The sequence below is a fragment of the Ceratotherium simum genome, chromosome 17, assembly GCF_057802395.1.
Source record: "Ceratotherium simum simum isolate JZ-2026a chromosome 17, ASM5780239v1, whole genome shotgun sequence".
NCBI classification, from domain to species: Eukaryota; Metazoa; Chordata; class Mammalia; order Perissodactyla; family Rhinocerotidae; genus Ceratotherium; species Ceratotherium simum.
Genome location: NC_141916.1, coordinates 16,010,264 through 16,033,261, shown reverse-complemented (window position 1 = coordinate 16,033,261; position 22,998 = coordinate 16,010,264). Strand labels below are relative to the sequence as shown.

The window sequence follows — 22,998 nt, the reverse complement described above, 5'->3', positions numbered from 1 at the left end:
TAGGAGCCCCCTATGACCGGTCTTATAAACTCCCTTCTTTACCCTGAGACAGCAGCCCCTCAGATGGGAACCCCCAGCGCTCTAGCATTGTTCCCCCGTCATACCGACGTTGCCAGCTTTCTTTCCCCTAATTGTTACCACTCCAGTTCCACCCAGTTGGGATCCACTCAGCTCAATACCCCGTCGCCCTCCAGTGTTCTTGGATGACCCCTCGTTATCATCCCAAGATTCCTCTGGACCTCCACCCCCCGCCTCAGAGCAAGCCATCTCTTCCCTGACCCACTCTCGGAACACTCATTAGAATCAGACATTTTTCATGATCTCTCTCTTTCCAAGGTCACAAGATTTTCCCTACATCTTTCAGCCCAGTGGCTGTGAGACTTTGGCGAGGAGGGACTGGAGCTCTGGGATCCAAAAATACGCGTTCTGCTCTGCACTCAGATTAGTCGATTAGTCTTAAAAGAACAGAACTCTCTCTTTAACTGAGAGACCCAAGACCCACGGCAGAAGGAATGAGACCACCACGTCCCTTAGTCCTTCTAACCCTGTCGTCCCACTATAGCCCAATTCTCAGCTCCCAGAGGGGGTCTCCTGGCCAGCTACAGAAAAGTTCATTAGGCTTTAGAAAAGAATCCGAAACCCCAGAGGCTGCGGGGCAGAATTAAGGAGAAGGGAGGTGAAGGACAACCTAGGAAAAGGAAGCAGGTTCTGTAAGACTAAGGCCCGGGGTCAGGGGCTTAGGCCGAAGGCTGAGCGGGAACTGAGGCGGACTTGAACGTACAAGTGCCCTACCGCTCTGAGGGGCAGAGAACAGTCCCCTCCAGCGTCCAGGTAAGGCCCACCCTCCCAGACTGAGAGGAGCCAGGATCCGACAGCAGCCTGGTCCCTGGACCAATCACAACCTTTTCTCAAAAAAGAGGCGGAGCCAAGGGGGGCTGACTCTTCCCTTGTCCCCGCGCCCCTAGGTGAGGTAACCAATCGCAATCCACCTAGAGCAAGCAAGCGCAATCCGGAATAACCAATCACGCTGTGAAGCTTCTCGTGCATGCTTGACCCTGCCCCTCCAGCTGCGACAAAGATGGCGCGCGAGCTCTTGGGTTCTGTAGTTTTCTCGGGATTCGAAGGCCCTGGGGCTCGAGTTAGCCCTTACCGCCCCGCCCCCGGCCGCTTCCACTCCGCTAGTACGCATGCCCAAAGCCCCCGTCCAGGGGAGAAGAGACACGAAAGGCAGGAGGCGGGACGATATGAAAAGAAAAAAAAAGCCAACAAAAAACCACCCTCAGCTCGGGAAGCGACAGTGGAAGGGTCCGCTCCTCCCAGAAGGCGGTGCTGCCTGCTAGGGCGAACCACGCGGAGGGTTGTGGGGCGGATAGCGTCCCTCCTGATGGAGACTCATGGAGTCGGGTGGGCGGGGGACTCCATATCCCAGCATGCCCCGCGGCGGGCCCGACCGGCCGCGACTCCGGGCTTGGCCCCGGCCCTAGCTCGTCGGCGGTGTATCGGGGCGCGTGAAGGCTGCAGTCACGGTGGCGCCCGCGGGGACGGAGGAGGGAATGAGTGAAGAGGAGCACGGCTCCGGCACTACCACGGGTTGCGGGCTGCCCAGGTGAGCCGCCTCATACCGATCCCTGTAGGGCTGGGAGCGTGGTGTGGTGCGGAGGGGGTAGCGGCGCGGCCCCAGCATGCACCTGGCCTGAAGGTTGTTCCCGGCAAGCACTGGGGTAGTGGGCCGTGGTTCCCGGCATGCATCCCGGCTGTGGTCACTGCCTCCAGCTCTAAATAGTTTGGGGTTGGCCCGGTTCCCAGACTGTACTGGGGCCACAGGGCTTTATGCCCCCGACATTCAGTGCATTTGGTGGGTACTGGGTTCCTGGCCTGCACTGTGTCAGGGGACATGCACTTTCACCCTGCACTGGGGCACAGGATCCCCGCCTTAACTGAGACAGGAACAGTGCGTTCCCGCTTGCCCTGGGGCAGTGGGCTCTGCTTTCCCAGCCTGCACCTCTGCTCCACACTGAACCCAGCCAATGGCTGCTGTATTGCCTGGGGTCCCCTGGACCCTGTGTCCCCCATAATGTGCCTGGGTCTGATGTGGCAGTGCTTGGCCAGGTGGGTGCAGAGAGGAGAGGTGTGATGAGGGTCTGTGCCCCTCCCCCCAGTATAGAGCAAATGCTGGCAGCCAACCCGGGCAAGACCCCGATCAGCCTTCTGCAGGAGTATGGGACCAGAATAGGGAAGACGCCCGTGTACGACCTTCTCAAAGCCGAGGGCCAAGCCCACCAGCCTAATTTCACCTTCCGGGTCACCGTTGGCGACACCAGCTGCACTGGTGAGGAAGGCTTGGGCAACCTGGCTGGGGTGTGCATTCACAGGGCCCCGTTGGCTTTATTTCTGGGAGTCTCTTCACAGTCCACTTCTCCAAGGCCAGTGAGGGAAGGAGAGATTTCAGGGGAAAAGCCACTGAGTGGATTGGGAGAACAGGTCTGTTAGGAGGTGGGTAGGACTTGGGAGAGTTAGAGGAGCAAGCAGGACTGCCACAGTGGTCTGGTGGATCGTCATCATCCTAGAGGAAAAAGTAAGAGGAGATAAACTGACATCTCAGCAAAGTGTTTGGGGACGTGAGTGCCCGCTGTGCTCTCTGTTCCAGGTGCTCTGTTCCAAATTCCTCTTTAATCTTAGACCTCAGTCTAGTCCAGTGAGGTAGGGGTAGTATCCTCATGTTGAATGTGAGGAAACTGAGGCTCAGAGAGATTCATTGACTGGTGCAAGGTCACATGCCTAGTAAGTGGCAGAGCCAGGCTTTGATTGTAGAGCCTGCTTTTTCTACTTTTCCAGCCATCTCTATTTATTGAGAGGAAAGAAAGTGCTGGCCAGAGGAAAGTGAGACAGAGAAAGAATCTCCACCCACGGTGTCTGAGTTCAGGAGCAGTTCTGCCTGGCATGGCTTGATTTGGGGAGCTCATGGAAAGATAAGGGCCTTTCCTTCCAGTCTTGGACAGGGGGAGGTTGGTGAGAGGGGGCTTGGTTGACTCCCTCTGGCTGTGAAGAGAGAGGCTGTGGGATGCTGGTTTCTCTTCCATCGTTCCAGTGACCTCCAGTATTGCCCACACCCCCTCTCTCAGGTCAGGGCCCCAGCAAGAAGGCAGCCAAGCACAAGGCAGCTGAGGTGGCCCTCAAACACCTCAAAGGGGGGAGCATGCTGGAGCCGGCCCTGGAGGACAGCAGGTGAGGGAGGAGGAGCCGAGGCATCCTAGAGGCCCTGCCAGGAGCCCAGGCCCCTGCGCCAGCCCCTCCGCCCAATAGGCCTGGCCTGGTGACACTTAGCCACCTTGACCTGGCCTTTTCCTGCGAGTTTCCTCTGGAACCGAGCAGGATGCTTCCAGGGCTCCTGCTGCTGTGAAGGGTTCTGGGGGGAATGGCCAGCCCCACCGAGGGGTCATGGCTGTGGTTTGGGGCCCAGGCTAGGGAGGGAGAGGGGCGGAGGCTGAGGCTGGAAGGAGTTGCTGCTCAACATGCTTCCTCTTTCTTAGCAAGCTGTCCTTCCCTCTTCCACACTCAGGTCGGGAGTTTGTTGCTCCCATGGTTCTTGGGTAGGAAGAGACCCTCCTCCCCCTGTTTCTCAGTCTCTTTGATCTGTTGTTGGCAGCAAAGGATCCCAGGAGCAAGAACTGGTGGTTGAACTTCCCTGGCTCTTTGGCTCGAATGGGAAGGAATTTTCTTAGGGGAGGGGCAGGTCAGGAGGACCTGGGTGCCCCGCCCCTTGTGCCCCCTCCTCATGGGTGTGAATCAAAGGCCCTCTTCCCCTCGGGAAGTTCTTTTTCTCCCCTAGACTCTTCACTGCCTGAGGACGTTCCGGTTTTAACTGCTGCAGCAGCTGCTACTCCTTTTCCGTCTGCTGTCCCAACCAGGTATCTTGTGTTTCCTGACTGCCTGAGGCGGGGAGGAAGGGCTCCTGGCTCCTGGCTCCTGGCTCCTGGCCCCTGGCCCCCAGTCCTTGGACCCAGGCAGGTCAGGCATGAGGAAGTCTGAGAGTAAACAGGGGATGGACTAGCTGGGGACCAGAGTTTGAAGAATTTGCACCAGCTGGTAAGCTCTTGGGACAGGAAGTAATTGATGACTTTTAAATAGCCATGTGGATGATGTTTGACCATGTTTAAAGGTCTTGCAGGCCCCATTTTCTTCTGAGCTGGCCACATGATGGTCCTGTGTGTGAGTCCCACCAGCTGCTTCGGGGACTGGATATACAGCCCCTCTCCCACTGTCCTGGGGAGGTGATGTCACATGTTCCAGAAAATTGAAATGGGCCTGGGACCTGGAGGAGACCTCACTTGGGTGGGATGGGGAAGGAAGCAGGCTGGACGTTTGGACAGACAGCTGCCTACCTGGCGGGGCGTAGGGAGATGGTAGTTGGGGAAACCAAAGCAGAGCTGAGGACTCATGCGCAGCCACAGAAGGAAGCAGCCCCGTCAGCTTCGGCCCTGGGCCCTTCTTCCTTCAGGAGCCCCCCCATGGAGGTGCAGCCCCCTGTCTCCCCTCAGCAATCTGAGTGCAACCCCGTTGGCGCTCTGCAGGTGCGCCCCCATCCTCATTTCCATGCATGCCTGTCTTCCCTTGAACCAGGGGCCGTGAGGGAACGTTATGTGGGGCGGTTACCCTGTTCTGTAGGCTTTTTCCACCCCGCTTTATTCCTGCTCTTCCCTGAGGCTCCTAGAGTAGGAGGGAGAGGATGTGAGGTGTCTTTTCTCACTCAGCCTTGTGCCCCCTTGTTTCTCCCTTCCAAGGAGCTGGTGGTACAGAAAGGCTGGCGGTTGCCTGAGTACACAGTGACCCAGGAGTCTGGGCCAGCCCACCGCAAAGAGTTTACCATGACCTGCCGAGTGGAGCGTTTCATTGAGATTGGTAACTGGGCAGAGTGGAGTTCTCACAGCTACTAACCCCCAGCCAGGGGCAGCTCCTAGCCTCTCTCTGCTACAGCCCCACTCTCCTGGCGTCTCAGCCCTGGGCTCGGTTCCTTCCTCCTAGCTTCTTCCTTGCACCCTATTTTTCCCCCTCTTTTCTGGCTCACCATGTTCTCAGGTGCATGGCAGGTCCTGAGCTCCCCTTTCCAATCCTCTGACATCCCCTGAGGGGACCCTCACCCCAAGTTTGAGCTGGGTGGAAAGTTTGAGCTAGGTCTGTTGGGAATCATAATCCAGCAGCCCTCTCCCCACACACAGGCAGTGGCACTTCCAAAAAGCTGGCAAAGCGTAACGCAGCAGCCAAAATGCTGCTTCGAGTGCACACGGTGCCTCTGGATGCCCGGGACGGGAATGAGGCCGAGCCTGATGACGACCACTTCTCTATCGTGAGTGGCTTGTGGCCCAGGGCAGGGCACTGGGGACTCAGGTCTGTGACTCGAGAGTAAGCCTCTCTGTGTCCCAGGCCTGCTTCTGCCCATTTTCCTACCAGACCCGGGGCTCCTTGGGCCCCCTCTCAGCCTCAGCTGTAGGCCCGCCTGGTGAGTGCTGTGGGGGAGCTGGCCCAGGGCAGGGGCCTTGTAGGCTTCTGTTACTGGGACGGGGAAGGCTCCCCGGCCATCTGGTCGAGGGCTAGTGGTTAGAGGAGGCCATGCAGGGATTGGCTGGGGGGAGGCAAGCTGGAGGCAGCCTTCTTGGGCTTCTCTCCTCATAGACAGTGCATGTCTATTAAATGCTCCTGGCTGCACAGCACATTTCTCACTGTCCCTGTCTCATCAGGGTGTGGGCTCCCGCCTGGATGGACTTCGGAACCGGGGCCCGGGCTGCACCTGGGATTCTCTGCGAAATTCGGTGGGAGAGAAGATCCTGTCCCTCCGCAGCTGCTCCCTGGGCTCCTTAGGTGCTCTGGGCCCTGCCTGCTGCGGTGTCCTCAGTGAGCTCTCTGAGGAGCAGGCCTTCCATGTCAGCTACCTGGATATTGGTATGGCTAGTTGGGGGGCCGTGGGATGGTGGGGACTGGACCAGAGCAAGTACAGATGGGTATAAGGGGGTCAGGGAGGGTGTAATGACATGGATTCACCCCTCCCGGTGCTGCCTTTCCACCCAACACTTCCTCCCTCCTCTCTCTCGGTCTCCAGAGGAGTTGAGCCTGAGCGGGCTCTGCCAGTGCCTGGTGGAGCTGTCCACACAGCCGGCCACTGTGTGTCATGGCTCTGCAACCACCAGGGAGGCAGCCCGTGGCGAGGCTGCTCGCCGTGCCCTGCAGTACCTCAAGATCATGGCGGGCAGCAAGTAAAGCCCCGGCTGGACTCATGGATGTGCACCGTTGCTCCCTGCTCTTCCTGCCCTGGCCCAGCCCACGCGTCTGCCCAGCTCTGGTACCCCCTGGGGGTGCCATCTCTACCTCTGACACAGACTGCTTGCCGGCAGGCTGAGGAGGGCCAGGAGCCAGGGACCACAGGGCCTCAGCTGGCCCAGGATCCATCCTCCTGTGTTGGTGATGACAAGGGAGAATGAAATGGGGGGCTCTCCCCTAGAGCCCATAATAAATGTGCTGCTCCTTGGATTCTTAAACTCTGCTATTTCTGTTTCCCTGAGTAGTGCTAATGGCAGAGGAGGCTAGCACTAGGTCACCTCCCCTGTGTGCTTTCCCCCTGTTCCCCACATGTCCCCATGTTTGCCTTTCTGGTGGCAGGAGGCTGGGTGCGGTGACTTCCAGGAACCCCATCAGGAGAGTTTGGTTTGGTGGAGATGGTGGGGGCTGTGGTTCTTGCCCTGGGGCTCCCTCCCGGCCCTTTCAAGTCTCATACAGACACAGACACATGGATTCAGAAGCCAGGCAGCTTTATTTGGGGGGACACATGGCACTGGAGGAGTGGGCTTCACATGGGCACATATCAAGGAATGACATGTCGTTTCTTCCCAAAGCGTTGAGGGGCGGCCAGGCTCCAGAACAGGGAGTTCAGCCCCTCCCCCTCTCGGGGCCTCAGCCTTCCGCTGCTCCAGGAGCCCCGGGTGTTTCTGCCAAACCTTAGGAGAGACCCAACCTCAGCTGTAGGTCCTTCCAGTGCTTCCCTTCTCTAGCCCCCTCCCTTTCTGGCCCCTGCCTTTTCTGTCTCCAGCCCCTGCCTTGCCCCTGTCCCTCTCAGACTCACCTCTGGGGCTGAAACAGGAAGGCTGGGCTCCAGTCGGGTCTCTGCGTGGCCTGGGGCAGGGAGCGCAAGTGTGGCCCCGGGGTCTGGGCGTCCTGCGGTGGGTGGGGTTCGTTGTCTTCCTCCTGTGGGACCGGGGCATTCGGGAAGGAAGATGGGCAAAGGCCTTGGGCATTTAGGTCACAAGGGGAAGGGGGCAGCTTCCTGGGGCAATTAGTAGGAGGCTGAGGAGCCATTCCTTCAGATGAGAGGACCCAATGAAGACCCTGGCAGCCAGAGAGAATATCTGAACCTAGAGCATGAGTCTCAAGCTGAGGTAGAGGAAAATGGTGACGTGGGGATGAAGGTGCTAACTTACCTCGAAGATCTGTTCTGTTTCATACTGGCCCCCTGGTCCTTCAGCGAGGCCCCCGTCTGTCACTAACAGCAGCACCACCAGCAACACTGCCGCCCGCCTGGAATCCATGCTGCCATCTGCCTGCCTACAGGCACATCCACCTCTTATACCTGCTGTCGCCTGTCCCCTATCCCCACAGCAGCCTGAGGGGGAATCTAGAGCAGGCAGTGGAAATGCAAGGCTCCATTAAGAGCCACCTGGGATCCCCTCCCATGGCACCCCCCCGCCCCGCCCCGACTTCCTGCTCTCAGTCTCCGGCCCCCAGCCCTTCAGCCTGGAGTTATAGACTTTATTGGATGCATAAATCCTGTCTCTAGAGCTCAAGACGCATCATTAATTGCAGATGCTTTGTCAGAGCCAGGCCCTAGGGGGCCTTCAAGAACCCCCAATCCCTCAACAGGTTGGAGAGCTCCAATTGCTCACCTCCTCTTTCCTAACTTGCAGAATAAAAGCACAGGGAAAGTCCTGTCAGGTAGGGCTAGGCATTAAGTCCTGGAACAGGGAGGCAGGGGACGTAGTGGGGGCAAGGGTCGGAGTGGGGCGGGATGACCCAGCCTGGTCCCTCCCAACTGGGGCTGTAGTCAGGGTCACCAAGCCCATTCACACCCCTGTGCACATGCCTCTTGAAGGGTTAAAGATGGAATCACACTCTGAGATTCGCCTGTGGATAGAAAAATGAGATACAGAGGGAGGCTAAAAGCTTTCAGAGCCACAGAAAGTGGAGATTGCTTCAGATCTTTGTAGACAGACCCCCCCCCCCCCCATCTTCCTTAGAGAGCATTGCTTAGGACCCGCCTCCCCTCGGCCTCTGAGCTGGCCTCTGCAGCTGAAGCACTGCTGCCACCCTGTGGTCACAGCTCTGCAGTGTCAGGTCCAGCCATTTCCTTCTGGAATAGTGCTCTGTGAAGGGTGGGCCCTAACTCCAAGGAGTCCCAGAAAGGCAGGGGCAGGATACTGGGGTGGGCCTGTCATTTTGTCTGTCTCCCTCTAGTCACCCCAGCTCTGCCTGCTCTGGCTCTGACCTACTGAGGCAGGCAAATAAAATCCAGCCCTAGGGAAAAACTGTCACTGTCTCTCCGGGAGTGGTCCTTTGAAGTCGCCTGCTGCAGTTTCCCTTCTGATCCTAGGATCCCTTCCTAGGCGTGCCCCCAGGGTGGTGATCCGGCCCATGTGGAGAGGTGCCACGATGTAAAGTGAATCAGCGTGGGGCAGGCTGTCGACCTCTAAACAGCAGTTTCTTCACCTAAAACATGGCAACGTTAAAAGGAACCACTTCCTAGGCTGACCATGGTTTGAGATCCTTTTTGTAATCCATTCAGCACAGGATGTGGCACAGAGCAAGTGTGCTCAAAACGTGCGCTGTGATGGTCCTTGCACACCTGAGTCCTGGGGACTTACCATCTCCCAAGACGGTCTCTGGACACACGTATCCTTGCACCGAGTGGGCTCCCATCACCCTGTGGCCTCCACCAGGGCTCTGTTTGCCCCAGTAAGTCTCACAGAACCTCTCATCCCTCCTGGTCACAAGGCTTTCGCATGTTTGAAGACAGATTTCATTCTTCCACTCTTTTTTTGATCAAGGGAAGTGTCCCCCCCTCTTTAAAGCAAGGCATCTATAAACCAACTTATACTTTGGATAGGTAGATTAGAGCAGGTTTAGATCTGGATGTTCTAGACACTATGTTTCTATTAATGCAACCTTAGTCAGGGTGAACTTTTCTGTAAAAGTTGCCTCACCGTTGGTCCCACGCACAGAACCTGACATTCATCATTATATCTTGTAGTTTCACCGCTGCTTAAAAGGGAGCATCAAGTCCATGGGTAGATGGTGGCTCTGTGGGAAATGGATCCTGCACCACATCAAGGTCCTTGTCTGGTTTTTTTTTTTGTGTGTGTGAGGAAGATCGGCCCTGAGCTCACATCTGCCAATCCGCCTCTTTTTTTTCCTGAGGAAGACTGGCCCTGGGCTAACATCCATGCCCATCTTCCTCTACTTATATGGGACACTGCCACTGCATGGCCCGACAAGCGGTGCGTTGCTGTGCACCCGGGATCCGAACCGGTGAACCCCGAGCCGCCGCAGCGGAGTGTGTGCACCTAACCGCTTGCGCCACTGGGCTGGCCCCTCCTTGTCTGTTCTTATCTGACAGATGTCCAGAGAAGCAGGGTTGTGAGGGAGGGTGGGGCACTGCAAAGAGCCGCTCTGAGGTCAGACAGAACTCAGTGCTTTTTTTTGGTGAAGGAGATGGGCCCTGAGCTAACATCTGTTGCCTACCTTCCTCTTTTTGCTGAGGAGGATTAGCCCTGAGCTAACATCTGTGCCCATCTTCCTCTATTTTGTATGTGGGACGCTGCCACAGCATGGCTTGATGAGCAGTGTGTAGGTCCGCGCCTGGGATCCGACCTGTGATCCCGGGCCACTGAAACGGGGCGCACAAACTTAACCACTACGCCACCAGGCCAGCCCCAGAACTCAGTTTTAATCTTTGCTCTTGCACTTCACTGTGAGCCTTGGGCAAGTGTCCTAACCTAAACCTCAGTTCATGGTCAATAAAATAAGGCAGCCGCCCCTATCATAAGGAGGTTCCTGTGAGCAGTAAATGACTTAATGGATGCAAAGCATCTAGTATTCCATCCAGCACAGAGCAGGCACTCAGTAAATGTGCACCGCCCTGCTGCTGCTCCCTCTAGTATTTCTCTGCTCACCAATTATAAGTGGATGGGAGCTAAGGCTGCATTCAGAAAGGGGCTGGTCTAGCTGGCTTTCTACATCCAGGATGGAGTTGATTGCTCTCTCCTTTGGTTAGAAGTTGGAATGGGTTAACTCTTCTAACTTGGGAACTGTCCTGCTTTCAGAGTCTCATCCCCACATCCCAAACCTCTCAAGCTTGGCTTTGGTATTTGGCTTTCAGCATCTTCCTTTCTTACCCTTCTCTGGACTGCCATGTGCTCCTGAGCACAACACAATAAAGACCACCACCGCCTTCCCCACTCTCCTAAGGAGATGCAGTCTCTCTGTTTGTGTCAGTTATACCAAACATCAGCCACAAACAGCTTCTAACCCACTTCTGTCCTACTGGGAAACTCTCAGAGGCACCTACTGTCTCCTGGTCAAGTTCTTCAGCCTGCTCACTCTCTTCACTTGTGCTGAGAATTATCACCCAAGTGAAGGACACACACAAATGCCAAGAAATTAGCAGTGATGCCCTACACCTCCCCATAGTTCTGAGCATTTACCTGTTTTTCTTGTGAACTATCTCTTACTTGCTTCTAAACAAACTCCACTCCTCATTTCCAGACCAACCTCCTCCCCACACCCACAGAACTCATGGAAAGCTGCTTTCTCGGTGTGTGCGTGCACTCCCCAGACATGCTGGAAACTTCTTGAGGGTAAGGCATATATATATTTTTAATTGTTAGGAGGAGGATGGGGACAAAACACCAAAAGCTAAGAGCCCACTTGCCTTCAGACACCCTCCCATCCCCCATCTACATAAAGCACATAAGTTCTCTAGTGAGTGCTTCCATGACACCAAGGACCCCTGTCCCCAGGGCAGTGTGCAGATCTGAGCCCTGGTCTCCGTCCTTCTGTTGTGTCATGTAATTTATACAAACCACCCACCTTCTCTAGGCTGTGTCTTCTGTGCATAAAAAGGAGGGATAAGAATCCCCGCTCCTTCTGCTCTAAGAAATGGGAGAGTGAGGAAGATCACAGACATGAAAGCCAATCAGTTCCCAGAAAGAGTGGACAATGGGACTTGTAGATGAGAGTATTGAAGCATCAGACGTAACAGTGGTTCTCTTGATAGTTTAATGTTACATTTGCAGCATAAATAAGGCACAATATATGTCAGGGCAAGGGAGAGAGGGAGAAGGCATGGCTGGGGGGTAACTGCTAAGTGGCAGGGGGAGGAAGAAGGGACGGTGAGGGAGAAGAGAGCGAAGCCTCTCCCTCAGCCCCGTCCCGGGAGATGTGAGAGCCTGCTCACAGGGACCATGCTGAACTGGGTGGGGGGAGAGGGAGAAGACGGTTTTGTAACAAAATAGCCTGTAGCACTGCATCCTCCCATCTGTCAAAGTCCATCACTGGGGACTGGGGAGCCCAGACCCAGAGTCGAGTTCCTTGATGAGCGGAGAGGTGTTGCTGCACGTCAGCTATGCAGGTGAACAGAGATATAGCCAGAGACACACACTGCTTGCTTTTCAACAGCTACTATGTTAGGAGGCTGCGGCCTCCACTGTTGGGGCTGGAGGCTCAACTCCCTGCCTGAAAGTGGTGTGTGTGTGTGTGTGTGTGTGTGTGTGTGTGTGTGTGTATGGGAGAACAGGACAGGTAAAGCTCCAGCTGGTCCTTCCTATAAGAAAGAACGTGGAGTGATCAGTCTGCAAGGGAATATGGGACAACTCCAGTCCAGACTGACGCAGGACTGGTTTTAGGGATAGGTAGAAGGAAGACAAACCGAGATTTTGAGATGAGTGATGTGGTTGTTGTTTGAATGGGAGTGGAGGGAGGGACTGGAGGAGATGGAAAACATGTTAGTGGTAAGGCAGAGGATGGTGCTGAAATATCCTGGGCGCCCTCAAGAATTTCCCAGCTTGCCCTAAGGCAATGGCTCGCAAGCTTTAGTGTGCCCCAGAATCACCTGGAGTGCTTGTTGGAGCCCAGCCCCCGAGCTTCCACTCAGTAGGTCTGGGGTGGGGCGCGACTGTGCATTTCTAACAAGTTCCCAGATGATGGCGCTGCTGGTGCTGCTGGTCCTGAACCATACTCTGAGAGCCACTGCCCTATGGGAAAGTCAGTGAAACTAGTGCTCCTAGCCATTTCTTACAGCTGAAACACCACTTACCAGGAGCTAATGCTGGTGAGATAGCTCTGTGCTACCAGCCTCCCATTAAAAAAATAAGGTCAAACCCTAGCAGCTACAATACAAACCTGTATCTACAAAGGACATAAGCTGCCTTAACTCGCCCTACTCTCCCCAGCCTTTTCTCATTCTAGGGTAGGAACTCGACCCCAAAGAGAGAAGAATGAACTGGTGCAGAGGGTGGGAACGTTGGCCAGCAGCCACCTATGCTCATTCCTGCCGGGTCAACACCCCGGGGGGCGTGATTTATGTCTGTGTGCACATGCATGTGTGCAAACAGAAACAGAGAGAAATCAGTTCTCTACTCTGAGGGGGATGATTAGGGCTGTGGGAGGCTGAAGTAGGATAGGGGGGGTCCTCTAATCTGCCTTAGGATCCTCACCTGTCCTGTTCCTCCCTCCACGTCTGTCAAACAAAAGTCTAAAGCAGCAGAAAGAGCATATCAACAAAGGCATATGTGATATAGCTAGGAGGACTGGATTCTAAACAGACTGGTTATGAAATTAAAAAAAAGAATACATTTCCTTCCTGTGTATACAATGTACAATATTAATGGAAAATAATGATTTGGGGACGGGAAGGAAGTTATGAAAGGGGGGACATTTTTTAGGGGGAGAGCTGTCTCAGGGCTAGCACCTTTAAAGGAGCCTCTCAGTGTGGAGCAGGGGAGTCTCAGAAACCACAGGAGGAAGACTTTGGTGTCTGCTTGGTGGTTCAGCCTGTAGACGTGCCCAGTTATGGTTAATCATCCATCTACCGGGGTGACTGCAGTGAATCAGGAAAGGAGCCAAGAACAGAACAGGCATAGGGAGGGCGGCAAGGGGAGGTTCAGGTAGGCCGTCTCCTCTTACCACCACCGAGCATATGGTCTAGTGCTTAAGGCCAAAGAGAGGAGTGGAGGCCGAAGGAGGCCAGATTTGGGGTGTACAACCAACAGGGAAAGAGCAAGTAAAAGAGTGCCTACTCTTTCTAGTCCTCCCTAGGAGTGCAGGGAGGTGTGCTTTCTCAGACTTGCAACTCAAAGCAAGCTTTCTTTGAAGAGAATGGGACAGAAAGTCTGCAGACCAGAAGACCTGGTTCTGGCTCCTTTCTGTATGGCCTTGGGTATCCAGCTGTCGTGTCTTTGGAGTGAGGTGGGAAGCCTGAGTCCTGGGTTCACTCAAAAGAGTCCCACATTCCCAGCTCCTTTCAGAAAGTGTCTTCTCTCAGGCCCCTAGAAAGGCCATGGTCCTTAAGAAGGGCTAAGTGACACCTTTCATGATGTTTGGTTCTGGTCCAGATGAGTCTGGAAGGCAAAGAGTAGGGGAGAGCGGCCACCCAGCTGACAGCAATGACAAGGTAAGTGATGCTCCCCTTGACTGTAAGAGAGGCTTCAGGGTAAGCAATTGCTCTGCCTACCTAGTGAGACCAAGAACAACTGCGGAGCTGTCTGGGAGGTTCTGTCCTGCCCCTTTCTCATTTCACCACTGCTTTACTACTAAGGCTCTGCCCATGCCCTTCATTCAGGTCCCCAATACTAACTTCCCACTGATGAAAATGAAATAAGGACTCAAGAGAATTAGACTTGGGGGCTAAGAAACTAAATAAGACCCACTACCTAAGTCCTAGGCAGGGACACACTGGCAGGACTCAAACATCCCCCAAGGCAGGGCAGTGAGGAGGGCACGTGTGCAGTGACAGACTGAGTCTTAACTTGAAAAACACCTGACTGAAGGGGTAAGAAAAGTAATCAAGGGTCTTATGAAGGCTCCTTAGGAGCCATAAACTCAGTCAAGCTTTAGGGCAAGGCTGCTAGTGGGAAATCAAGATAATAAAAAATGAAACAAAACTAAAGCAGGAGAAAATCCCAAGGAGCAGCCATCTAAAGGAAAAGTCCTGAGCACGAGTTATGGCTGTGAATTTTTAAAGGCAAGCGGAATCCCTGGCGGTGGTAACCTGCATCCTGCCCATCTGCTGTGCCATTTGCTAGTCTAAGTCACCTCGGGGGCTGTTCCTGTCGGGTCCCGGGTGGTGGAGGATGAGAAAACCACGTTTTCTCTCCTTTCTCTTCACCAGGTGTGGCTTGTTCAGCACCGGCTCTGAAAAGCAGGAGGGAAAATTAAAAACAAATGCAGTAAAACATGTCATCTGACTGGCTCACCAGTTTAATCACTCTGAGGAGATGGGAATCTTGTAGCTTAGAACATTTCCTCATTACCCCATGACAGCCAATTTGGGAAGACAAAATAAGAAAGGAAGCTGGCAGTTATTTTGTGTGTATGTTTAAGATGGAGGCAGGAGAGATGGAGAAAAGGACATTCTTGGCTTGGGCAGATGGCAGAAGGTGGCTCTGGGGCAACTGGAAGGTTTCATGCTGAAGGGCTATGAAACCTGACCTATCTATCCACAGGCCTCTGGCTTTGGATTGCTTCCTACGGCCTTGGTAGAAATCGCATAGTTCAGAGCCAAAGGAAGAGGAGAAGTCTTAACGGGGAAGAAAGAGGGACAACAGGGATGAATTTCTCCCCCTACAACCCACCTCTTCAAAGTAAGAATGGCTGAGAGCAGTAGTCACCAGTCTCCCAAGCAGGCCAGACCCTCCACCAGCAGAGCTGTTCTGCTAATAGAACTACAGCCCCCACTTCCTACCTTCTACTCAAGAAAACCCACTCAGGATCTTGGCTATGATGCCTCAGAGTCCTGGGGCTTGGCCTATGAAGAAGCATTGCACCTGGGGGGCAGAGAGCAGAAAAGAGTTGAAGAAACGCTGCAGAATCAGAGAGACCTGGTGGCCAGGCTAGGAGCCTGGTGAAACAGAGAGAAGATGGATCCAGAGGGTGAGGGGCACTTGTGAATAGAAGACCCAGCTCAGAAAAGAAGACAGACGTGTGAGGCTGAGAGATGGGGAGGAGCGAGGGAGCGCGGGGGTCCCTTACATGACAGCGTCCAGAGGGCTGCATCTCAGCCAGTTCTACAAGAGGGACGGAGGCAGTAACGTGGACAGGGAAATAAAGGAGGAGAAGCAGGAGCCGAAAGAGGACCAAAAGGAGTACATATGCTTCGGCCAGTAAACTCTTGTAAAACATAAAAGAATCAATCCAGTAACCTGATGGAACGAGCTTTAAACGACATTCTTCCTGCCGGCCCTGATGATTAGAACTGAAGGAAGACGGAGAGGGGAGGGGGGAATCAGCCAGCTAGATCGCAGGCTCTTTCCCTTTTCACTACCAAGCAATAGCTAAGAAGGCCACAGGCCGAGGCTGCCAAGGCTTAGTGGGAGGTGGAAAAGGCCCCCCACTAGACTGGGAAAACTCGAGAGACAAAATGAGGTACCCAAATAGCTCCAGAAATAGATGAAAAACTCTTGGGGTTTTGTTGCTTTCTTTTTGCTTTGCTTTTTGTTTTGGTGGCAGGTAGGGAGAAGGAGTAAAGTTTATGGAAAAGACTGCTACTTCACACAGCAACGGTAACCTTGCGTTCTCCATTAAGTGAAGGCTTTACCTAGAGTTTAGGAAGGGGAAAAAGGGATAAATAAGCAGCTACTGGGAGATAAAGTCCTGAGGCCACGGTGTGGCTGGGGATGGGTCACAGGGTGATACGCCATCAACTCTAGCCTCCCTCTACCGAGCAGGAAGTGGCATTCTGCTAAGGAACAAGAAGGTAACAGCCACAGCTTAGTGGGAAGAGAGGGAACCGAGAAACCTGAAACCTAGAAGTGCCAAGGGTTAGTGTTAAAAGAGACAGGTACACGGGCACGGGCAGGGCTGATTGTTCGGACCATCTGGAAAGGCCTTTGGCTATGGATATATCAGAGCCCCACCCCACCTTGGGGGATGATCTATGTGGCTCTGGGGCTGGGAGGCTCCTAGTACAGGTGTCAATGTACAGGACCATGTGGCTGAAGAGAAAAGCCTCACATCTGTCCATTACTCACAACACACAATTTTCCCCCCATGTTGCCATGTCCAAGGCAGATGGGAGGGGATAAGATGATATCTCTCTTGGCTCCTGGGCGGGCGAGCTCTGGCTGGGTACCTCTCCACCAGGGGAGGCATCATCTGCCCGCAGACTGGGACTGTGGGGTCATGATCACATGCGACTGTATCGGCATGCTCAGTTCTGTCCTTTGGCTGGCCATCTGAGTGAGGACCGAGGTGGCCACAGCTTCAGCTGCAGAGCGAACACTGAGGCCATTGCTAGGGGCAGTTGCTGAGCTGTGCTGAATCACAGGGGCTGGAGAACCCGTTGGCTCTGAGCTTTCCTTGGGGCTTTCTGCCAGGAAGGAGGGCAAAGAGCAGAGAGCAAGTGGTTAGAAAACAGAATGATGAAACAGGCAGGATTATCTTTTGCCATAATTCTGAAGGAGCCCAAAGGAAAAGGAAGCCCATATTTTTTGAGGGGAAAACTTCCCAGAATCTTGGCTTCTAAGCCATGAATGGGCTAGGCAACGGGAAGTTGTGAGAAGGGAAGCAAGAACTAGGCCCAAATTAACCTATCTACCCCAAAAAGCAAATCCCCAGCATGTTAATTACACTGTCTGGCTTCTAGGTCTTTGTGTAGTTCATTACCTTTATTGGAACATTCTTCCTCTTATTCATGTCTTTAAAGGTGATTTAAAACAGATCTCTTTTTAGCTATCCTCTCTGACTAGTTCCCACAGACATGGAATCATTCCATTATTTTTTGTGTTCCTTTAGCATGTAGTTGTATCGCAGGTAAGCCTGATAAATATCAAGCTACAATCAAATGATGTTATGAATGACCAGTCCTTGGTTAAGATTCAGTTAAAGCAACAAACTACAAAGAGGTCTGTTAGATCCTCCTGACTATCAATTAGCTAGGCATTAATGATTGAAAGCAATTATGATGAGCTATGCCACTCCACCTAAAGTGACAATAACATTTTACTACTAAACACAAAGATCTGAGCTCATACAGAGCTAACTCCATGTTGTGCATCAGTCAAGGAGTTTTATTAAACATCAGACAGCCTCTACGGCCGCTTAATCAGAGATGTGTGGAATGAGGGCAAACTTGCAATAGTTGGTTGTATTTTTGACCTGATGAATGCCTGAGTCTTCTTCCAGGATTCAAATATTACCTCCTTTGTGAAGCCTTCTTTGTTATGCTCAGAAAATTAACTATTTCATCACTTGTGCTTTCAGAGCATACGTTCATCTATTCATCAAATATTTATGAGCATCGTCCATGTGCCAAGCACTAGCGTATGTAAAGAATCAAATAGGAGCCCTGTCCTCAGGAAGCTCCCAGTCTAAGGGCTCTTTGCCTGGGATATCTGTGCTTACCTTATTCACGGGTTGACATATTTATCTCCTCATAACCCTGTGAGGTTAGTAATAGAGTATGTAAAGAATCAAATAGGAGCCCTGTCCTCAGGAAGCTCCCAGTCTAAGGGCTCTTTGCCTGGGATATCTGTGCTTACCTTATTCACGGGTTGACATGTTTATCTCCTCATAACCCTGTGAGGTTAGTAATAGAGGTAGTAACAGTGTCTCATTTGTCCTGTCAAGTATCTACTATAATGTCTACACCACACAGCAGGAACTAAATACATCACATTTTTGCTGTAACAAATGAGTACTTTGATGGCTTGACTACCTGTCAGAGTTCTTGTAGAGACTGAGAAGAAAACTTACTGTATATAGACTTCACACTGATGAATGGTCCTTGTTCTCCTTAGCTCATCAAAAGGATTTGAAATAGTTGATCACTTAACTTCCTGAAACACTTTCTTATTTGGTGTACAGAACACCACACTCAGCTACCCAGCTGGCTTTCCTCCTACCCTCTTGGCTGCTCATTCTCAGTCTCTTTTGTGGGGTCCTTCTCATCTCTCTGACCTCTAAATGTTGGAGTACCCCAGGGCTCAGTCCTGGGACTTCTCTTTTTCTATCTCTGCTCTCTCCCTTGACAATAACATTTCCCAGTTTCATGGCTTTAAAAACTACCTGTATGCTGCTGACTCCCCAAGTCATATCTTTAGCCTTTCCTCTGAACTGCAGACCCATACAACCAGCTGCCTGCTTGACATCTCCACCTGCAAGCCTAACAGACTTCTTAAACTCAGCTTGTCCAAAATGGTGCTCCCGATATACCTCCCAGTCCCTTTTCTCCTACACTTTCCCCTAGCTCAATGAATGGCAACTCCATTCTTGCAGTTGCTCAGACCAAAACTTTGTGTAATTTTTGCTTCTTCTTTTTCTCATATATACCACCCCATCTGGCCCATCATCAAACCCTGTCAATCTAACTTCAAAATATATCCTGAATTCAGCCCTTTCTCACCACTTTCACTACCACTATCCCAGTTCAAGGCTCCATCATCCCTGGCTCACACAATTGCAACAGCCCCCTAAGGGGACTGCCTGCCTCTGCCTGTGTGCTCCTGCACTAACAGTGATCCTGTTCAAATGTATGTCAGATCAGTCATGTCACTCCTCTGCTGAAAACCCTCTAATGCTCCCCAATGTAGAGTAAAAGCTGAGGTCTTCACTACGACCAATGAGGCCCTACACGAAAATGCTCGCATTACCTCTCCCACCTCATCTCCAACTACTCTCCAGCCCCCATTCTCTCCAATCCAGCCACACTATCCTCCCTGGTGTTTCTAGAATGTGCCAGGCCACTCCTACTTGGGGTCTCTGCATTTGTTGTTCTCCCTGCTTGCAGTACCTTTCTCCCATATAAATGCATGGCTAGTTCCCTCACTTCTTTAAGATCTTCATTCAAAAGCCACCTCATCTAAAATTCCAACTCTGCTACCAACATTTCATATTCCTCTTCTCTGTTTTATTTTTCTTTCAAGCATTTACTTTTATCTAACATACCATATATTGTACCTATTTATCTTGTTTATTGTCCGTCTCACCTACTAAAATATAAGACCCTCAAGGGTAGGGATTTTAATCTAATCTATTTGGTTCCCTATTTTATCCTTAGCATGTAAAACAGTGCTTGGCATAGAACAGGCTCAATCAATATCTGCTTAATGAATGAATGTACCCTGAAGTACATATTAAAACTAAAACTTATATAGAGATATTTAAAATTGGTGATGTGGTTACTCTTTTTCTATGGGAATACATCTCTGAAATGATAAAGCCAGTTAGTGAAAAAATAATTCAATATATCAAAATTTGATAGCCAACATTTCTTTTTTTTTTTAATTTTTTTTTTTTTTTTGTGAGGAAGATCAGCCCTGAGCTAACATCCATGCCAATCCTCCTCTTTTTGCTGAGGAAGACTGGCTCTGAGCTAACATCTATTGTCAATCCTCCTCCTTTTTTTCCCCAAAGCCCCAGTAGATAGTTGTATGTCATAGCTGCACATCCTTCTAGTTGCTGTATGTGGGATGCAGCCTCAGCATGGCTGGAGAAGTGGTGCGTCCGGGTGCACCCGGGATACGAACCCAGGCCGCCAGCAGCAGAGCGAGTGCACTTAACCGCTAAGCCACGGGGCCGGCCCAGATAGCCACCATTTCTATGAATTTAATTTCTAAAGGAAAATGACTTATTAGCTTTTACTGTCCATAAGCAAATTATTCACAGTAATTTTAATTTTAGGATTGTGCATGTCCTGAGCATGATGCTGTGACCATCTCTTTCTAGCACTATTTTGTGTGTGCTTAGAGATTACAAACTGAAACCAATATCAGCCCATCATCAGAGATAAAACATACCCCCAAATCCCAATGCTTAACAACCCCAATGTATCATCTGCAATTTATATCCTCTTGAGGTGGAGACAGTGTCTTTGGAATAAGAAAGACCCGGATGTGAATCTTGGCTCCACCCCATGTCACCAACTGTGTAACTTCAGGTAAGTGACTAATCTGAGTGCAGTTTTCTTGTGTATAAATGGAGGGAGTATCTATTTCATGAGAGAACTGGGAAGATGGTAGAGTATCTAACACAAAGTAGGCACCCAATAAATACATTGTCCTTTATCTCCAACTATGATAGATAAATAGGATAACTCTATATGGTTTTCAAAAAAGTTTTTTGTAGGACTGGCTGCTCCACAAAGGCTGCTCGCTCATCAGTCTGGACCCCCCAAAACATCCAGAATGGGGTTGTAAAATTATAAACAGTTGAGACATTCAGTACATGCAGTTTACTGACTGACTGACCTTGCTTAGGTTGTGAGCCACTCACCTAAATAGCCTTGGGTCTTTTTCTGTAGTGCAGTGACTGGGCAGTCTTTGTGAGCTAACAGTAGCTGTTTCAACTGAGCCACCTCACTGCGTAGTAACGTGACTTCAGTCTAAGGAGGGAGGGAAGAAAAGAGTATCAGGAAAATTCATGCTGCACTCTTGAACCCCTACTGGCTGTCTTCAAAGTGAGAAGAGAATGCTGCCTGGATTTTCTCCCCTGAATCTGGGCAAGACTCCTGATCAGCAAGGCTTCAGACAGCCCAGGGCCAGTATAGTCATGAATTCAATGACAAGAGTTGCTTACAGTGAAACATAGGGATTTATAATAGAAAAATTACTCCTATTTAGGATAAATATGATTATACCAAAATTAACAAAGCATACGCCCTTTGACTAAGAAAGCCTACTTCCAGGAATCTATTTAACAGAACTATCTACTCAAGAGCATACAATATTCACTGCAGCATTGCTGTTCTAGCAAAAAATTAGAAACATTATAAATACCCATACCTTATAATATAACCACACTATAGAATGTACTACTATACAGCTATTTAAAAAAATGAGGTGGCCCCTCTGTATACATGGTTAGATCTCCAGGAGATACTGTTAACCCATTTATGTTAAAACACACACACAATCCCTCCCTGACTCCCCCACAAAAACTATAAATGAAAAAAATATTTATAAATACATATATGTCTAGTAGGTACACACCAAACTTATCTATAGGGAAGAGAATGAAACTGGGAAAGGCATATTGAAGAGGGACTTTGTTTTTATTCTATACCCCTACATGTGTATTATATATATGCTATATATATAAATATATTACTTTTTTTTTTTTTTTTGTGAGGAACATCAGCCCTGAGCTAACATCCAGGCCAATCCTCCTCTTTTTGCTGAGGAAGACTGGCTCTGAGCTAACATCTATTGCCAATCTTCCTCCTTTTTTTTTTCCCCCAAAGCCCCAGTAGATAGTTGTATGTCATAGCTGCACATCCTTCTAGTTGCTGTATGTGGGACGCGGCCTCAGCATGGCCAGACAAGCGGTGCGTTGGTGCACGCCCGAGATCCGAACCCGGGCCGCCAGTAGCGGAGTGCGCGCACTTAACCACTCAGCCACGGGGCCGGCCCAATATATTACCTTTGTAATGAAATATTTTAATAATCAGAAGAAGGGAAAATAATATTCAAGAAAATATCTGGATAATAATGGTTCTTTTTGTGTTTGTGTGGCTTTTTCTTTCTTTATTAAGCTGCATTATCTGGGGCAAATACATTTCCCTTTGGGTGTTCCATGACCTCAGTCAGATTCTACTGATGACTTAAAAGAGCACCCTGGGGCGCTTAATCTAATTCCCTTCATCCACACAGGCCTGTGGATGACTCATTCTAGTAGCAGATTTGGGAGTAGATGGTGTCTTTTCCAATCCCAGGGGAAGAGGTTTCAACTTTGGCTGTTAAGAGATTCTTTCTGCACTCTTCCTGGCACATCTTCTGGATGTGTCCTAATTTAAAGAATTACCATCTTCTATTATATTGTCCCACGTTTTTCTGATTCAATCCCACTTCCAGATTCAACAATCCAATATCATCCAGAACCCACTCACAGTCAGCTGCATGTTCTGAGAAGTGAGTTCCTCTGCCTTCTTCTCTAGGGAGGACACCCATAGCTTCCGCTTTTGACGGCAGCGTGAGGCTGCAGCCCGGTTGCGCTCCAGAAAGCGCTGCCGCCGCTCATCTGGATCTTCATCCACTGTGCGCCGCCGTCGTCCTCCGGTACTAGGAGTGGGCTGGGCTGGTGAGACCTGTTGCCCAGGAAGGAAGAGGAATTACTTGAAGGGAACATCAATTCTTTCCAAATGAAACCTGACATTAGGTAAATTAGTAAGATCTGGTAAAGATCTGGTAAAGGGATGTACCAATCTCTGTAACCACAGCAAGTCTCATAACTATGTCCCTTAGCTTCTCTTTTGTAGTAGTTCCTCATCCTGCCTCCCATTTCTTTTCAGTCTTCTCAGTCCCATACTTAGACAAACCACAGTTCAGCTGGAAACTCTGATTATTTCTGAGACAGACAAAACGAAACTAGGATCACTTTTGTTTCTCAACAATATGGACTCTTAGAGGCAGGGAAATTGTAATGGAGGGGGGCGTCAGGGCAACTTTTAAGGAGACTGTGGAATAAAAAAGTTTGGGAATCACCGATTTGGACAAGCAATAAATACAAACAACTGCATGCTACAACAAGTTTCAGAAAAGGAGAAAAGATTTCACTACCAGTGAGATATGGGCTATTATGGAGAGATATGGATTAGTATATTCTTTCTATTTATAATCAGCTATTAATCATCCTCAGCAACCCCCTTGCCTTGCTTGTTCTGTTTGTTTTTTAAACAGAAAAACACTTTTTGATCCTTTTACAGATTGATTATATAAGATTGTCTTTTGTCTTGAAACTTTAGGCTGGTGT

General features: G+C 50.8%; 3 protein-coding genes across 6 annotated transcripts in view; 1 reads left to right on the top strand and 2 right to left on the bottom strand.

Annotated features, from left to right (window-relative positions):
- Positions 1-1,256: 1,256 nt before the first annotated feature.
- Positions 1,257-6,530, top strand: TARBP2 (TARBP2 subunit of RISC loading complex). 3 transcript variants are annotated; one of them, XM_004429124.2, is made up of 9 exons: positions 1,264-1,606; positions 2,160-2,329; positions 3,123-3,225; positions 3,813-3,908; positions 4,499-4,571; positions 4,782-4,899; positions 5,217-5,344; positions 5,736-5,937; positions 6,095-6,530. In XM_004429124.2, exons 1-9 carry the CDS (start codon positions 1,554-1,556, stop codon positions 6,250-6,252), a joined length of 1,101 nt encoding a protein of 366 aa, XP_004429181.1. In that variant the 5' UTR covers positions 1,264-1,553; the 3' UTR covers positions 6,253-6,530. The 3 variants fall into 3 exon arrangements, with proteins under 3 accessions (XP_087298435.1, XP_004429181.1, XP_004429182.1); XM_004429125.3 differs by lacking the exon at positions 1,264-1,606 and adding an exon at positions 1,649-1,855; XM_087442309.1 differs by lacking the exon at positions 3,123-3,225 and having other exon boundaries at positions 1,257-1,606; positions 3,830-3,908.
- Positions 6,531-6,783: 253 nt separating this feature from the next.
- On the bottom strand, positions 6,784-7,703 carry NPFF (neuropeptide FF-amide peptide precursor). Of its 2 annotated transcripts, XM_004429452.3 has the most exons (3): positions 7,467-7,703; positions 7,112-7,233; positions 6,784-6,986 (listed from the first exon to the last, which is right to left on the bottom strand). In XM_004429452.3, exons 1-3 carry the CDS (start codon positions 7,572-7,574, stop codon positions 6,854-6,856), a joined length of 363 nt encoding a protein of 120 aa, XP_004429509.1. In that variant the 5' UTR covers positions 7,575-7,703; the 3' UTR covers positions 6,784-6,853. The 2 variants fall into 2 exon arrangements, with proteins under 2 accessions (XP_004429509.1, XP_087298437.1); XM_087442311.1 differs by lacking the exon at positions 7,467-7,703 and having other exon boundaries at positions 7,112-7,461.
- A 1,757-nt stretch (positions 7,704-9,460) lies between these two features.
- Positions 9,461-22,998, bottom strand: part of LOC101391492 (cyclic AMP-dependent transcription factor ATF-7) — a 90,968-nt gene continuing 77,430 nt past the window's right edge. The window contains exons 10-12 of the mRNA XM_004429126.3: positions 22,136-22,333; positions 20,524-20,632; positions 9,461-16,621 (exon numbers count right to left, since the gene is read on the bottom strand). Coding sequence (XP_004429183.1) covers positions 16,404-16,621; positions 20,524-20,632; positions 22,136-22,333 — 525 coding nt within the window. The 3' untranslated portion in view covers positions 9,461-16,403. The remainder of the gene's footprint in view (positions 16,622-20,523; positions 20,633-22,135; positions 22,334-22,998) is intronic.

Bases quoted from the DNA above. Each gene is read 5' to 3' on its own strand.
- TARBP2 (XM_004429124.2), top strand. From the start codon at position 1,554: ATGAGTGAAGAGGAGCACGGCTCCGGCACTACCACGGGTTGCGGGCTG. The intron at 3,909-4,498 runs GTATCTTGTGTT...TTCTTCCTTCAG, and splicing joins CCGTCTGCTGTCCCAACCAG to GAGCCCCCCCATGGAGGTGC. The intron at 4,900-5,216 runs GTAACTGGGCAG...CCCCACACACAG, and splicing joins GGAGCGTTTCATTGAGATTG to GCAGTGGCACTTCCAAAAAG.
- NPFF (XM_087442311.1), bottom strand. From the start codon at position 7,344: ATGGCTCCTCAGCCTCCTACTAATTGCCCCAGGAAGCTGCCCCCTTCC. The intron at 6,987-7,111 runs GTGAGTCTGAGA...GTCTCTCCTAAG, and splicing joins TTCCTGTTTCAGCCCCAGAG to GTTTGGCAGAAACACCCGGG.